This window comes from Bactrocera oleae, chromosome 6, assembly GCF_042242935.1.
Source record: "Bactrocera oleae isolate idBacOlea1 chromosome 6, idBacOlea1, whole genome shotgun sequence".
Taxonomy (NCBI): domain Eukaryota; kingdom Metazoa; phylum Arthropoda; class Insecta; order Diptera; family Tephritidae; genus Bactrocera; species Bactrocera oleae.
In genome coordinates, this window is record NC_091540.1 from 49,297,475 (window position 1) to 49,312,374 (window position 14,900).

Below are 14,900 nucleotides of genomic sequence, written 5' to 3' on the forward strand. Positions count from 1 at the left end.
ATCCATATTATAACAGTGCCGGGAGATGAGAAATTAGACGGTCTCATCGAAGGTATCTAACGGAACCATACCAAAAGTTGGTACATAACGTGGATATGTAAAATTATTTGAGTACCTTGCTTTTTATCGGTTATATGTTCTCACTCACACAACACAGTTAAATTATAGTATTTATTAACTTTCGGCTTGAGAAATACCTCGGGATTTGAATCTTGGGGATTTGGAGACATAGAATAGTAATGTAAATGTATGAAGTACGGTATTCTGCTAGGACTGTACTAGACCTAACCATGGTGTAAATTGTAAGACCTCCACTCCTACGATCCATACCTCTCGTTGAGCATCTCCAGCTGATTAGTCAACCACGACAGGTATACTAATTATAGAATGCTTGAGCATCTTAGAGTTGACACCAGCTGAATCATAAATGGGATGGAAAGGAACATCTCTACAAGTACAAGAGATGATAGATGATGTTCGAAAATTCTGAACAAAAATGTCATGCTTAGAGAATTTTCCAAAAGCACTATGGGGAATCAAAATATTTTTGAATCAACGTAAGGAAGAATATGACGACAGTATGAATCTTCGAACAGACTGCGGCTATTCCACTTCGAAGTCACCCGTAGCACCCGTATATACAGACGGACAAACAGACGGACATGGCTAAATCGACTCAGTTCGTCGTGTTGAACATTTATATACATATGTATGTATGTACTTTGTAGGGTCTCCGACGTTTCATTTAAGGTGTTACAAACATACTGGCAAACTTAATATACCCTGTTCAGGGTACAAATAGAATGAGTTTGTGTACAACGCATATATTTCCTCCAATAAACTTCCGATAGCTCCAGTTTATAATGGCCTTCAAACCAGTTGGAAGATTCACAAAGGCGAATGTATCATCAAATTTACTTAGCCTATCAATGCTTCATACTTGCGTTTCCGACTGTATGAATCCCCAATTTTCGTCTCCTACCCCTGACCCTTTCTAAACTCATTTTGGTTGCCTACCAGCTATTTGTTGACTAGTTGCTGCATTCTTACGAGTATATGGCGTCATTGCCAACCGCCGTCATCAGCAGTTTGCCGCTACAAATGTCGCCTTTGGCTCACTAACTGCGTCCGATGTGGTGTGGGTGGCATTTTCCACATATGCGCTTCTGTGTGTGTGTGTGTGGGTGTAGGTGGCTGCTCGGCTGTTTACGCGCCCAATTTGGCAATAAATAAACATTTCTGCTTTAAATATTAATTACGCGTATGTGTGGCCGGCCATTTCGACCATATTTTGCGCCATTTCCGTTAGGCGAACTAGCCGTTGGCCATTAGTCGCTGATCTTTTCATTCATTTGTGACAGTGGTCGTCGTCAGGATTTTGCTTTTGCTTCTTGGCTCTGGCATAAATAAATTCTGAGTCAATGTAATTATTTTTAGTGTGAGAAGAAGAAGATGACGACTTATTTTCTCTTTTTCTCACTTTGTTGTTGTTGAAAATTAACACAAAAAAACAAAACAAAAAAAAAAGACCATTAAACTATTTGTTAGACTTGGTCGTTGAAGTGACCACTTTTAGTTGTTGTTGTCAATTATTTGTGTGATATTTTTATATGCGCAACTGTTTCTCATATATTTTTAACTCACTTAAAGAACCCAATTTGCTTGGCTTTTCCTATTTCATTGCTGTTAATTATAAATATTTCGTGCTAAATTTAATTTAACGTTTTGCATTTAACCACAAACGAAATTCATTGAACTAAAAAAAAGCACAAATAATAGTGCGACACTGACTGCTTTGAAAATAGCAAGTTATACATACATACGTATACATATACACATACATGTATGTAACTGCATCGTAATTCCTCAAACAGCCACCAATTACCTGAGCGCGATTATAATTTGCCAATCAATCTATTTATGTGTGTGTGATCGACTGTCTGCATTTAATTGGTAATCTAGTTTCTACAGTGACTAGTTCGCAACTACTTAATATTTGATAAATAAAACAAGAAAAAATTTAAACTTGTAGTACTCTACAAGTAAAAAAGCTTTTTATACAAGAACTTGCCTTTGTTCGGTCAGTTTGTATGGCAGCTATATTGATCTGATATCAGCGGGTCCGATAAATGAACACCTTTTTGAAGAGAAAAGGGCGTATGCAAAATTTAATTTCGATATTGAAATTTGAGGGTTTACTACGCGTATATACAGGCAGACATGCTGGTTAAATCGACTCAGCATGTAATGCTGATAATTTTTATACATATACCATATACAAGTACATGTATGGATTCTGCGGGGTCTCTGAAGTTTCCTTCTGGGTGTTATAAACTTCTTGTTAAACTTAATATAACATGTTCAGGTTATAAAAATAATAATGCTAGCCACATTTATTTCCACCTTTAGAGAAGGCACCTACCAAATTAGCTATTCCCTCGACAGTCGCGTTTACGTCAAGGAATCCGGCCCGGCTCAACTTGGCAGCTCCCATATGTGTGAAGATCAAATATTTTCAGTAGAACTTCGAAACTAATATAATCCATTGTCAACTCCGAAGCTCCACGTCGTTCTTTATATCATCAGCTCGATATTGTGGTTTATCTCTATAGTGATCAGATCTTCAAAACACACTCAAAATCCTCCTTTGGAGTCAAGAGTTGAGCTTGACTTTATCGCACCAAACTCTGATGTGTGTTGCTAGAGTTGTTCAAGGAGCGCAAACACGCTCGTTAAGAAGCATATCTGTAATCTTGCATTTACAAAATCTGCAATGACCCGGTTTTGTATTTTGCTAGTTCCATAAAATATTTTAACGATGTTCCATGCTATTCTCAAATCAATGAAAAACTAGCTTGCACGAAACGATTTCTCCAAGAAGTTGCAGTTACAAGATTCATGGCAAGTTTTTTCTTTAAGAAAAAATTAATTCCTCGGAAAAGATATCCGGTTTCTTTTATTATAATGTATTCAAAGTTGCGCGCAAGACGTAGTTTATATTTATAAAAAATGGTCGTAAATTGCGACTAGATGCATATAAGTATTAGCTATTATTGACTTTGTACTTAAATGCTTCGAATCTTTCTTCTTGAGAGAAGAAATCCCAAAAATAAATTAGCTAATTTTTCTCGATTATTTTCAAGCGATCTTAAATGATCACAAAAATTTATTTTTATTATTTGTCATTTATAAAATCTAGTTATATTGGTTATTCTACGAGTCTTCCTTATCTGATTGGATTGTCGGAGACCCTATAAAATATATACATAAATGATCAGCATGATGAGCTGAGTTGATTTAGCCATGTCTGTCTGTCTGTCCGTCCTTCTGTATATATGCAAACTGGTCCCTCAGTTTTAAAGCTATCGACCTGAAATTTTGCACCTGTCCTTTCTTCAATAAGAAGCTGCCCAATTGCCGAAACGGCCGATATCCAACCACTATATCATATAGCTGCCATACAAACTGAACAATTAGAAACAAGTACTTGTATTGGAAACTTTTTTATTTAACGTAATATCTTTACGACATTTGGCATGAGTTATTCTCTAAGGCAACAATGTAATCTCCGAAGAAATTGTATAGATCGGATGACTATAGCATATAGCTGCCATATTAACTGAACGATCGGAGTAAAGTGCTTGCATGAAAATTTTTTTTATTTGACGAGGTATCTTCACGAAATTCGGCACGAGTTATTATTTAAGGCAACAATGTATTCTCCGAAAAAATTGTTGAGATCAGATCACTATATCATATAGCTGCCATACAAATTCAACGATCGGAATTAAGTTCTTGTAAGGAACCTTTGTGTTTGTGCAGGGTATTATAGCTTCGGTGCAACCGAAGTTAACGCTTTTTCTTGTTTTTTCTTCACAAACTATTCTTCTATTACAGGTTCTACATTATCTGATCTGATTATTCGTCTTACTAAACGTTACTGAAATGTTTTTTAATACGAATTCCGGCTAGTCAATGCCGATTGTTGTGAGATGGCGCCATTTGTAACCCTTTCAGCCGGCTAATTGGTTGCTTGCTTATCTATTTCTGCACGCTTGCAGGTGGTTGAAAGTGCAGTGTTCCCGCTGTTGGCAGTCTGCTTGCTGGGTTGAGGCGTTTCTAGCTGTTGTTTGTTTGTACGCTGCACGATCGCAAGCATATACACTTTCTTATGTATATACCACAGGTCTATATACTTGTATATACATGTGTACATATGTATAAATATGTAGTTTTTTCTTTTCCTCTTTCTTTCACATTTGTGTTGAGGATAAACAAATGGTGCTACATTTTCTTGAACTTAATTTGATTTCTAACCGGTTGTGGGTTCACATGAATTATTTATTACACTGTGTGGGTGTGAAATAGTGGCGGTGTTTTCGGTATTTTCAATGCGTTTCCATACATGATTCCTCCAAATGTTTTGAGTTTTCTACACCGTTTCGTTTTTGTTTTGCAATAAACATGTGATCTGACTATTTGTTTTTTAACTTAATTTTTATTTTTCTGTGCTTTAATTGCGGTTTAAATGCGGTAACGCTGCAAAATAAAAACGTGACGTGTTAATTGGCAGTTGATTACAACAACAACGTTAGTTTAATTTGAGACGCAATCGATCTTGTTCAACGTTTAAATTAATTTCTTTTTTGCTCAAACATCATTTATAAAATGTTAGAACTTAATCATTTTGCGTAAGATCTTCAGCTTCGTATAAAAGTTTATATTATCGTTTTTAAAAAATGTTGTGCAGCAAATTTGCAAGTCATTTACATAAATATTTGATCTACAGTTATCAATCTCGCATTTTTCTCCGCATTCCATCTCCTGACGTTTAATAGTCTGGTTAGGGTTGATGTTGTGTAATTTAGCAAACGCAGTGACTTCCAAAAATTGGGTTTTCTTCTGAAATAAGAAAAATTTGTGCTCAGTATAAGAAACGTTTTGAAGCAGCCTTTTTAACGAAACGACCTGAAGGTCCCAAATAGACTATTAAAAAAGCTGCAATGCTTTTAAATACGAGTTGTACTTTTGTGAAGAGGTGGTCTGATCATTATGAAGAAACTGGAAACGTAGATGATAAGCTAGGAAGAGGGAGGAATCACGTGACACTTAAAAGTAAGGACAAAGCTATTGTTCTCCTTTTGGAAAAGAAACCACTGCTCAGTTTAAGAGAAGCTAAAAAATAATTTGTTTAAAAAAGGAAAAAGGGATTAGATATATCTCTAAATACAATAAGGATCAGATATCAGAGATCTGTAATCAAACCCCTTCATTCCGAAAATCACATTGAAAAAAGTTTGCATTTGACTCAGGAAAAAAAGCAATGTAATATTATATCACCGTTAAGAAGCTGGGAAGCTACATTCTCTCTGGTGACCATAGGCAATATTATATTTTCAAAAAAGTTAGGGATCCTTACTAGATAGAAAATTCCTTACACAGACTGCGATTGATTATAGTCCCAAATGATGTACCACGACTCTCGCAAAGTCAAATGGTATACACATATGCAGTATCTAGGGGCTTGAACAGTTTTGATTCAAATTAGATAATTTTTGGTCACAAGGTGGCATACTTTAAACGTATTATTCACGCAAAGTTTTATCCCGATATAATCATTGTTGCTTGATTTGCATAGTGGAAAGTGAAAGAATCAAATGGAATTTAAAATGGTGTTATATGGGATATAGGCGTGGTTGTAGTCCGATTTCGCGCACTATAACATAGATATGTGTGAAGAATATTATGTACCGAATTTGGTTGAAATCGGTTAAGCAGATTCCAAGATATGGGTTTTCACCTAAAAGTGGGCGGTGCCACGCCCACTGTCTAATTTTGAACGCGGTTCCTATAAAGTCATCTCATACCATCCCAGAGATAAAATTTAATGTCTCTGGCGTGTTTAGTGCTTGATTTATCGCGCTTTTAGTAGTTTTTAATAGTACCGCTATATGGGGAGTGGGCGGGGTTGTCACCCATTTTCACACCGTCGATAGAGATGCTAAAAACATTTGTTCCCAGTGAATTTTGTTATTATAGCTTCAGTGATATAGGAGATATGCATATTATTATTTTGGCGAGACCACGCCCACTTTAAAGAAAATTTAAACAGCAGATGCTCCTTCCTAATGTGATCCTGTATACCAAGTAAGAGTCTTGTATCTTGTTGTGGAGCTTAGTTATGGCAATTTATTTGTTTTTGATTAATGGCGTTTTGTAGGCGTGGCAGTGGTCCGATTACGCCCATCTGCAATACCAACCGTCTCACGGTACCATGAAACATGTCTACCAAGTTTCATAAAGATATCTCAATTTTTACTCAAGTTAGAGCTTGCACGGACGGACGGACAGACGGACAGACGGACGGACAGACAGTCACCCGTGTTTCAACTCGTCTCTTCATCCTGATCATTTATATATATATAACTCTATATCTAACTCGATTAGTTTTAGATGAGACAAACAACCGTTAGGTGAACAAAACTATTATACTCTGTAGCAACAAGTTGCGAGAGCATAAAACAATTATCCAAGACTAATTCAACACCTTTATATAACTTTTTGAATTATTCGATTCCGCTCGGCCGGGCTGCAAAACAATATGCAATGTAGGCGTTATTGGCAAACGGGAGGGGAGTTAATGTCATGAAAAAACGCTGTGCTGCTGACTCGTCCAGCTGGCTCCCTACGAAGTTAAGTTATTAAATGTTTGATATTCACATCTCATCGTCTATATGTGGTCCTTTTCGCCCAAGTGGGATGGCAAATGGAGTGATCTGCTAGTATGTAATATAAATGATCAGCGTGTCTAGCTGAGTTGATTTAGTCATGGCCGTCGTGTGTAATGTCTGTCCGTCTGTATATATGCGAACTAGTCCTGTTGAAATGTCGATCTAAAATTATGCACACGCTCTTTTTTCCTCAAGAAAGTGCTCAATTGTTGGAGCCGCCTGCCATACAATCTGATCAATCAAACTCAAGAAAATTTGTTTGTTTGAAGAGATATATTCTTAAAATTTGGCATACCATATATTATTGTCGAAGACAGCGCTTCAATCTCGAACAACTGATGCATCAAAATCAAGATAAAGACCTTTTTATACTCTTCTATGCTAAAAGAAATACTCCTGCTAAAGGTGCTATAGCTTCGGTGCTGTCGATGTGAACGTTTTGTCTTTTCTTTGAATACGCAAAATTTCATTTATACGCCAATGTAAGAGATGTTCAGGACTTTGTCAATAGATTTTATGGAGTCGGATCTTAGTAAAAACTAAATAGAATACAGTGATTTCATGGCTCTTTTAATTCAAGTTTCAGTGAATCTCACATCTCAAAATGATTACAAAATCCCTTGTATACATAGTCCACGTTGTCTGACAAATAGCGGACTTACCAATAAAATCAACTTCAACCAAACTATAAGTAAAGGTAAAAATATATTTTGATTGAAGGGAACGAAACCGGTACCACGACCCCCGGCGCAAAGTCTTGTTAAAGTTTGTCGTTAAAAAAAAAAAAAAATTCAATTATTACTTTACTAAAAGTTAAATTGATACAAAGAGAACAATTTTTCAAACCCGACTGTAGAGTTATTTACTTTGCCAACGCCAATTTCGATCCAGTAAGGCAAGATACAGTTAAAGTAGCTATAAACCGTTCAGATTGCGTTGCTGATTTTAGATGTTTTCTTTTAATCGGTACGACCTTTTATAAGATACAATATTTTGTGCATACTGACTACCTATGGCTAGCTTTCGAATTTTGAGTAATATATGTTTAGTAAAAGCGCCGAATAGCCAACTAATTCTATAATTTTTTATTGAAACTAACTCATCGAATATCCTAAATCACAAAATGTTCCTCTTGTAGTATCTAGGTACAGTGAATAATTTATCTAGTCTACCTTTAGGTCAGGTATAAATCGTGAAGCTTTCGATATGCTTTTTGCGGTAATATATTGTCATCCATTAAGTCATTCCATAATTGCTCTTTTAACTACGATTATCGATTATTTATCACATCGCCAGTTAGCATGCTTAATTTTTTTTTTTACAAAGACAATATCGATATGATAATTTATATTGCAGCGTCAACTAGCCTTAAGCTTTGCTGATTATCTAATCTATTTGACAAAAATTTATTAAATCATTTATTATATAAAGCACACAATTCTTTATCAATGTAACAACAAACAATTTCGAAAAAATGCGGGTGGAAACTTTTTCGTAAACAAAAACAAAAAGGAAATTGGGCAACATTTCTAAACTGCACGAAAAAGCTCTTCTAATCAAATCGCGAATACTCAAATTTTCAAAAAATATGTATTTCGAAACTGTATCTACGAGTAATTTCGAAATTCTAATACCATTTCTTATTTTACGAAGACACAGATTGAGCGCAGAAAAAAGTGCAGAACACAAAAAGCGTAGGCGGGCAACTGCAACTTTTCTTATCTAAGAAAGCTGCATAGGTGAGTAAATTGGTATGATTTGTTGCTAGCGCGTTGTAGTTCATTTAAAAATATGTAACGGTTCGGTACGAAACAAGCGAGCGAAAGTGGTTTCGAAAATGCTACGCAAACATACCTACAAAATATGTGTGCATGCATGCCTAAAGTTTTAAAATTGTTACGAATGCGTTTCGTGAGTACGCGAGCGGACATTCGATTTTCGCGTGAGAGATTTCATAATATGCTTTTTCTTATTTGTGAAAATATGCTTGTTTGTTTGTGAAAATGTGTTTTTTCAAATACTTCCACTGCGTGCTATAAGTTTTGCTTAAATTCTGAAAATGCTGTTAATTTGAAAAATTCATTTTCGAAATTCGTGAATGAAATTATACTGAATGAAATTTATAGGTTTTAAACATTTTATTTATGTGCCTGCATTAATTCGTATTTTTTTTTAGTTTACAGGTGCTTTATTTTGTTTTAATAAATTTTATATTTTTTTTTTCGTCTGTAGCTGATTTTCATTGACAACTTTTCTTGTGCGTTTTCTACGTGCTTTCGTTAGTTTTCCTTCATTTTCCGTTCTGCTTTTAGATTTTTATGTATCACACTGTTTCGAAAATCACATACGCATTTTCGTACACAAATATGTGTCGTTTTCGCGCTCCTCCATTCGAAAGTTTAGTTCCTTGTGATCACGCGTTCGCTCTCGTTCACGCTTCCTCTCTTGCTAAAGCGCGCTCATAACTTTTTGTACACATTTAGCACGCGTTTTTTGTGTATGTATATTCGAGAATTTCCTCACCTCAAAACACTTTTGCCAGCATCGTAAGGTATGTGACTCTTTTTTTTTTAATTCTATTTCAATTTTGATTTTCAATTTATTTTTCGAAAAAGAAAAGCGTTTTTTCGAGCATCTCTTCTAGAGCTGGGATATGCGAAAAGCGTTTTTGATTTGGAAAATCACGTCAGTGGTCTCTGCGGAGGTTTCACGTTAGAACGTACATTTCGGACAGAAGAAAGCAACGCGCGTAAAGATCTTGTGTGAACCAAGTGAAAGATGAAAACTTTTAGAAAATATGTTTGTCCTGAAATTTGTTGAAGAAATGTGAAAAGCGAATAATAGGAGTGTGAACGAAACTTGGGAGTTGAATTAAATTTTAAAATTCTCAAATTTTGTGTTTTGTTTAAAGCGAAAAAGAATTAAACAAAACTAAATGCGTGTAATGAGTGAGCGTGTTTTCGTGTGAAATTTGAAGTGTTTTTGAAAAACCAAAAAATTGAACGCCTGTTTCGAACGTCTGGTGGTTGATTTGCTTGCGATTGAAGTTAATTAAATTCAAGCTGTTTGATTTTTGAATAACAAAAAATTGAAATAAAAACGAAGGACGCTAAATAAACGAAACGAATATAAAATAAAATTTATAAACTTTAATATTCAGGCTTAAATTTATAATATTTATAAAACGATGCGCACAAAACGAAGAATTTAAAACGAAATAATATTAAAACAAAAATAATATTCAAATAAAATAAAAAATAATTAATTTTGAACAAAATAATTTAAGAAAACAATAATTATTATTGCATTCTTGGGAAATATAATATTATATTTATTTATTAAGTGAAAACGTGTCAGAAACATAAATAAAATCTAAAAAAAATATTTGAGATGAAAATGCTTTTTCGGAGCATTTTGTAAAAAAAAAAAAATTTCACGAACGAAACTCAACGCATCACAACTTCAAACTACTCTCCACTGGAGAGTCCTTTTTAAAGTGCGTGTGTATAAAATGCCGCAAATCAAAAATTTCAAGCAATAAACAGCTGTTTTATTGATTTTAAAACTCGAAATTCGAGTGAAGTGAGTGGCCGATAGGAAAATGCTACATTTTGAAAATTTAAATGCAATAATCATTCCATTAAGAACGAAAAGTTACTATTACGATTATTATTTCGCGAAAGTTGGCAACCATTACAATTACTATGGTTATACAGATCGTTAAGAGGGCGTGAATGGTTCAAACAGTCTAAAACAGAGGTGAGAAGCTGAAAAATCGTGAAACGGAACAGCAGCGACAGAGAAGAAAAGAAAAACAAAAACTAAGGACAAAATAAAAACTAAATAAATATATCAACAAAAAAAAAGATTATTAATAAAAATAATTTATTTCTTTGAAAGCTTCAAAAATATAATTTTGAAGACAAATACAAATATCAAACAACTTTTAAAAATACATAAAATAACTGTAAATTTGAGAGCAATACTGACTGCTCTAAAAAAAATCGGAACGAAATAAAAACCTAAGAAAAAGAAAACTCTTTTCATTACAAAGTTTACGGCAGTGTTTTGAATTTTATTTGCCTATTGTTGTTGTTGTCTAATTCAACAACTGTCCTGCATTTTCTTTTGAAAGTTTCCGTCCCCAACAAATGCAGTCAGTGCGGCCATTGAGCGGGCTGTGATCCGTCGTCGACGTCGTCGCTTCGACTGTGGCTGCGTTTTCGTGTGGGCCTTCGTGGCGATCATGCGGGTCATTGCTGATACGGATGAACCACCAGCGAAATGTTGCAGATATTGTGAGGGTGAGCGGTTTGTTTGGGTTTTGAGCGTGAAAAACAAAAATCTAACTAACGGTTATATTTTCTGGAAAGTGTGAAACATTAAACTGTTTTTAAAATTGTTAGAAGGAAAAAGAAAAATGAAAACTGTGGCATTTTGAAATACTTGAAAAATTGTTAGCAGCGAGTTGGTTTTTGTTCAATTTTGGAAGAAAGTCTTTTAATATCTTTGGTTATATACATATGTAATCCATTTAATGTGATTTTGGAAAACTTGATATTTCTAATACAAATAAGTTTAAAGCTTTTTCTGTGAAAAAGTTGAAAAACATAGATTTATTTAGAGATTATTTTTTTTGAATGTATTAAATAAAATATTTTGTGAAAATTATTCAAAGCCTGTGCTTACCTCTTTTCGGAATCAATTAAATTTTATTTAGGTTTGAAGCATTCATAACGGTTAGCAAAAAAGTATATTTATGTATAGAAGAAGTAGGTACAATGGTGGACAGAAAGAGGTTTGGATTTTTGAAATTAGCCCAACACAAAGTAATAATGACAAATAAATTCATATTCCGCTTAAAATGTGTTAAAAAGGTTGGAATTTGTGGGTTTATAACTATGCCAAGAGATGGCGTAACTTGACTATGACTCTAATGTTCCGAACATGAGTTGAAAAGCTACTACTGTAGTTATACGCCTGTTCAGTATATGTCATTCATGTAAAGCATAAACACAATATTTTTTCACTCAAATATGTCAAATATATGAAAACGGTTTTAGCGCGGAGTTCTTCTTCTTTAATATGAAGAAAATGTCAGCCGAAAGGCATCGTGTTTTGTTGAAAGTTTGCCCGATCTAAAAGTCAAAAAAGCAAAAAAGAGCTTGATGATCAGGAACTGGAAGCATTTCTCGATAAAGGTTATTGCCAAACACAAGAAGAGCTCGCTGAATCACTCAAGCAGCCATATCAAAACGTTGAAAAGCAGTCGGATATATTCAAAAGCAAGCCAATTGAGTGTCATACAAATTGAAGCTAGGAAACGTTGAAAAACGAAACATCATATGTGAAACATGGCCAACCAGCCGAATCAACGGCAAGGCCAAATATCGCTGACGCCAAAGTAAAACTCTGTATTTGTGGCATCAGAAGGGCGTGCTGTATTATGAGCTTCTTAAGGGCTTACACGGGTTTCGTCGAGCAAAAAACGCTCTATTTTCATTAATTTTTATTTTCATATAAAAAATGAAATATTTTATTCAAACTTTTTATTATTTCGAAGATACATATCTGATAAAGATTTTGTGAAATTTTCAAAGGAAAATATTCAAAACTCGGTCATTACGACGTCGTTTCCGGCAGTCCCTCGGAAAAGAGGTGTTTCCGCGTTGACAGCAGAACTGCTGACAGGATCATCAAAAATAAAAAGAAAAACGTATGTGTTTGAACTAAGACCATTGTACAAAAAATGTTATTTTTGGCAGACGTTAAAAAAAACCCAAATTTTGGTGAACATTTCTCGACATGTTTTGTTTTTTGAAATAATTGTTATAGAACAAAAAAAAATCCTTCGTGCACTCAAAGACCTGTATATAATTTCTTTAAGATCGGCTGAGTAGTTCGTGAGAAATTTCGACAACCGACTTTGAAAATACAGTTTCGAGAAAAACGCGTTTAAAGTTTTAAGTGACCTGAACTCGAGCGTGCAACGTTTCAAAGCTGTATCTCCAAAATAATGACTGGTATCAACTTGAGAATTTAGGACAATATTCTAAAAATGTTATAGATTTAAATAAGACAATGAATTTTTTTTTTGTTTTTTGAAGCCGCGAAACTCTGTGATTCCTTAAACTGATTGAAACTATTAATGCGGAATGCTACCGTCAACAACTCACCAAATTGAAGCGAGAGATTGCCGAAAAACGCTCGTAACTCGCGACTAGAAATGTTACAGTAATTTTCCATCAAGACAACGGTCGCCCTCATGTTGCAAAACTATTTCAAAACAGCAGCAGTTTGGCTCTAACCTTACTCCTTCTGACTACCATTTGTTCTGGTCGATGCAGAACCCCCTCACTGTAATACGGTTCACATTAGAACAGGGTATCTAAAATTGGCTTGATTCTTTCTTGGCCGCAAAGCCGACGCAATTCGTTTGGAATGGAATCCACAAATTGCCAGAAATTTTAAATAATATTATTGTAAATTTTTTCTTACATAAATGCTAAAGTTTTGAAGAAAAAAACCGCACGAATAAACCAACACAAGGGAGGCTAAAAATTCTCTTTGCCAGGGAATTTTTAAGGCTTGCTAGATTACATCAACCGTGTTTAGAAAATTGTGAATTTGAAATGATGAATTAAAAAAATTTACTCCAGTTAATCGCGTTTATCATATACAAAATTTGATGGTGATTGTTTTGTTACTTTTACTAGTTAAAATTATTGTAAAAAACGTCTTTTCGCTATTCAAACTGTTTATTTTCATTTTAAAACGTAAAATGCATATTACTTCAATAACATTGTTTGAGCTTTTGCACGCGCATCTTTACTTGCCATGTTTTCGGTTCGATTCGTATATTAAAATATTTCGATTGCGGTGGAATAACTTATGGTAATGAAATTACCCTTACTTAGCTAATGGTAACTTTTATATGACGAACACTGTATGTAATGCCGATCTTCGAAAGAGCGTTTCATTATTTTATAGTAAAATATATAAAGGACGAACCGTGGCAGAGTTTTTGTTTCTTTATTAAAATAGGTCAAACCCCTTGACGTAAAATGGTGCAGGCGAGGAAGCGTTCAAAGCGCTTTTTTTTTTACCACTCATACCAGTAGCTAGAGGTTATGTGGAATTTGTTAGTTGGATACCCTCGAATTTATCCTCTACTCTATATTCATAAATACAAATTAAATTTGAATAATAAAAATTTAATATTTAACAAGACTCACTTAAATTGCGGCAAAAATTAATTTCTCCATTCAAAGATTTGAAACAAAAGCAAAAATAAAATAAAAACCCCAAAAGCAATGGAATAAAATTTCTCGCACACGAGTTGTAAATATGAGTATCGTCCATTTGCATCCATGATTTTGAACTAGAAAACAACTCAAGTTCATTAACCTGAATGTGTTGCAAGTTTTGGATTTTCAAAATTTGTTGCTTTTGCTTTCGGATTTTCCATACGAGAGCGTAAATGTGCTTTGTACATTTAATTAAAGTTGTATATGTGCTCATTTACCTTTGCTCAAGGTGCTGTTACTTCTTTTCTGCATAGCCAGCAGCCTTGCAACCCCCTCCCCATGCTGCTTTGCTGTAGCAATGTAAACTAAACAGAAACTGTAATCATCGCATAATAAGATCACTTTAATGAGTTAATTGAAAGATTTATGCGCTTATTCGCATACACACTTACATGGCTATGTTGATGTGTGTGTGTTGAAGCAGGAATATACAGGTATATATTCATATATGTATAGCCCATAGGTGTGCGGCTTACAATTATACACACGTAAGTGCTCTCTCATACCAGCACCTTAAACGATTTTCATTTTATTTAAGTGTTTTGATTAAAAGCTGGCTGCAATGGTGTGAGTGTGCTAGCGGTAAACAAACTCATTAAGATACTCTTATTTTTCTTCTTTTATCGCAGTTTTGGTGTTTTGGAATGTAAAATATATGCACCTTTCCGCCTTAAAAATTTCCACGAACCTCCAATGAATGGCGAATGGCTAAGACTTGACAGTTTTACTGTCGGCTCACCCAGTTTGGTTAAGTTAGGTAACGAGGTCGATCCTAACAGGGATCTCATTTGGACAGCTTAGAACACCGGTTTGTTGCGGTACCTAAAACTCCTATATATTAGATCATAAAAGCCTTACAAAT

At 34.5% G+C, this 14,900-nt stretch overlaps 1 protein-coding gene across 2 annotated transcripts in view; it reads left to right on the plus strand.

The window, feature by feature from the left end:
• Nucleotides 1-8,967: 8,967 nt before the first annotated feature.
• The window catches only part of Mrtf (Myocardin-related transcription factor), a 161,048-nt gene continuing 155,115 nt past the window's right edge, over nt 8,968-14,900 (plus strand). Inside the window, exon 1 of one of the 2 annotated variants that reach the window (XM_070111304.1) lies at nt 8,968-11,035. In XM_070111304.1, coding sequence (XP_069967405.1) covers nt 10,978-11,035 — 58 coding nt within the window. In that variant the 5' untranslated portion in view covers nt 8,968-10,977. The remainder of the gene's footprint in view (nt 11,036-14,900) is intronic. The other variant, XM_036370966.2, reaches the window with a different exon arrangement.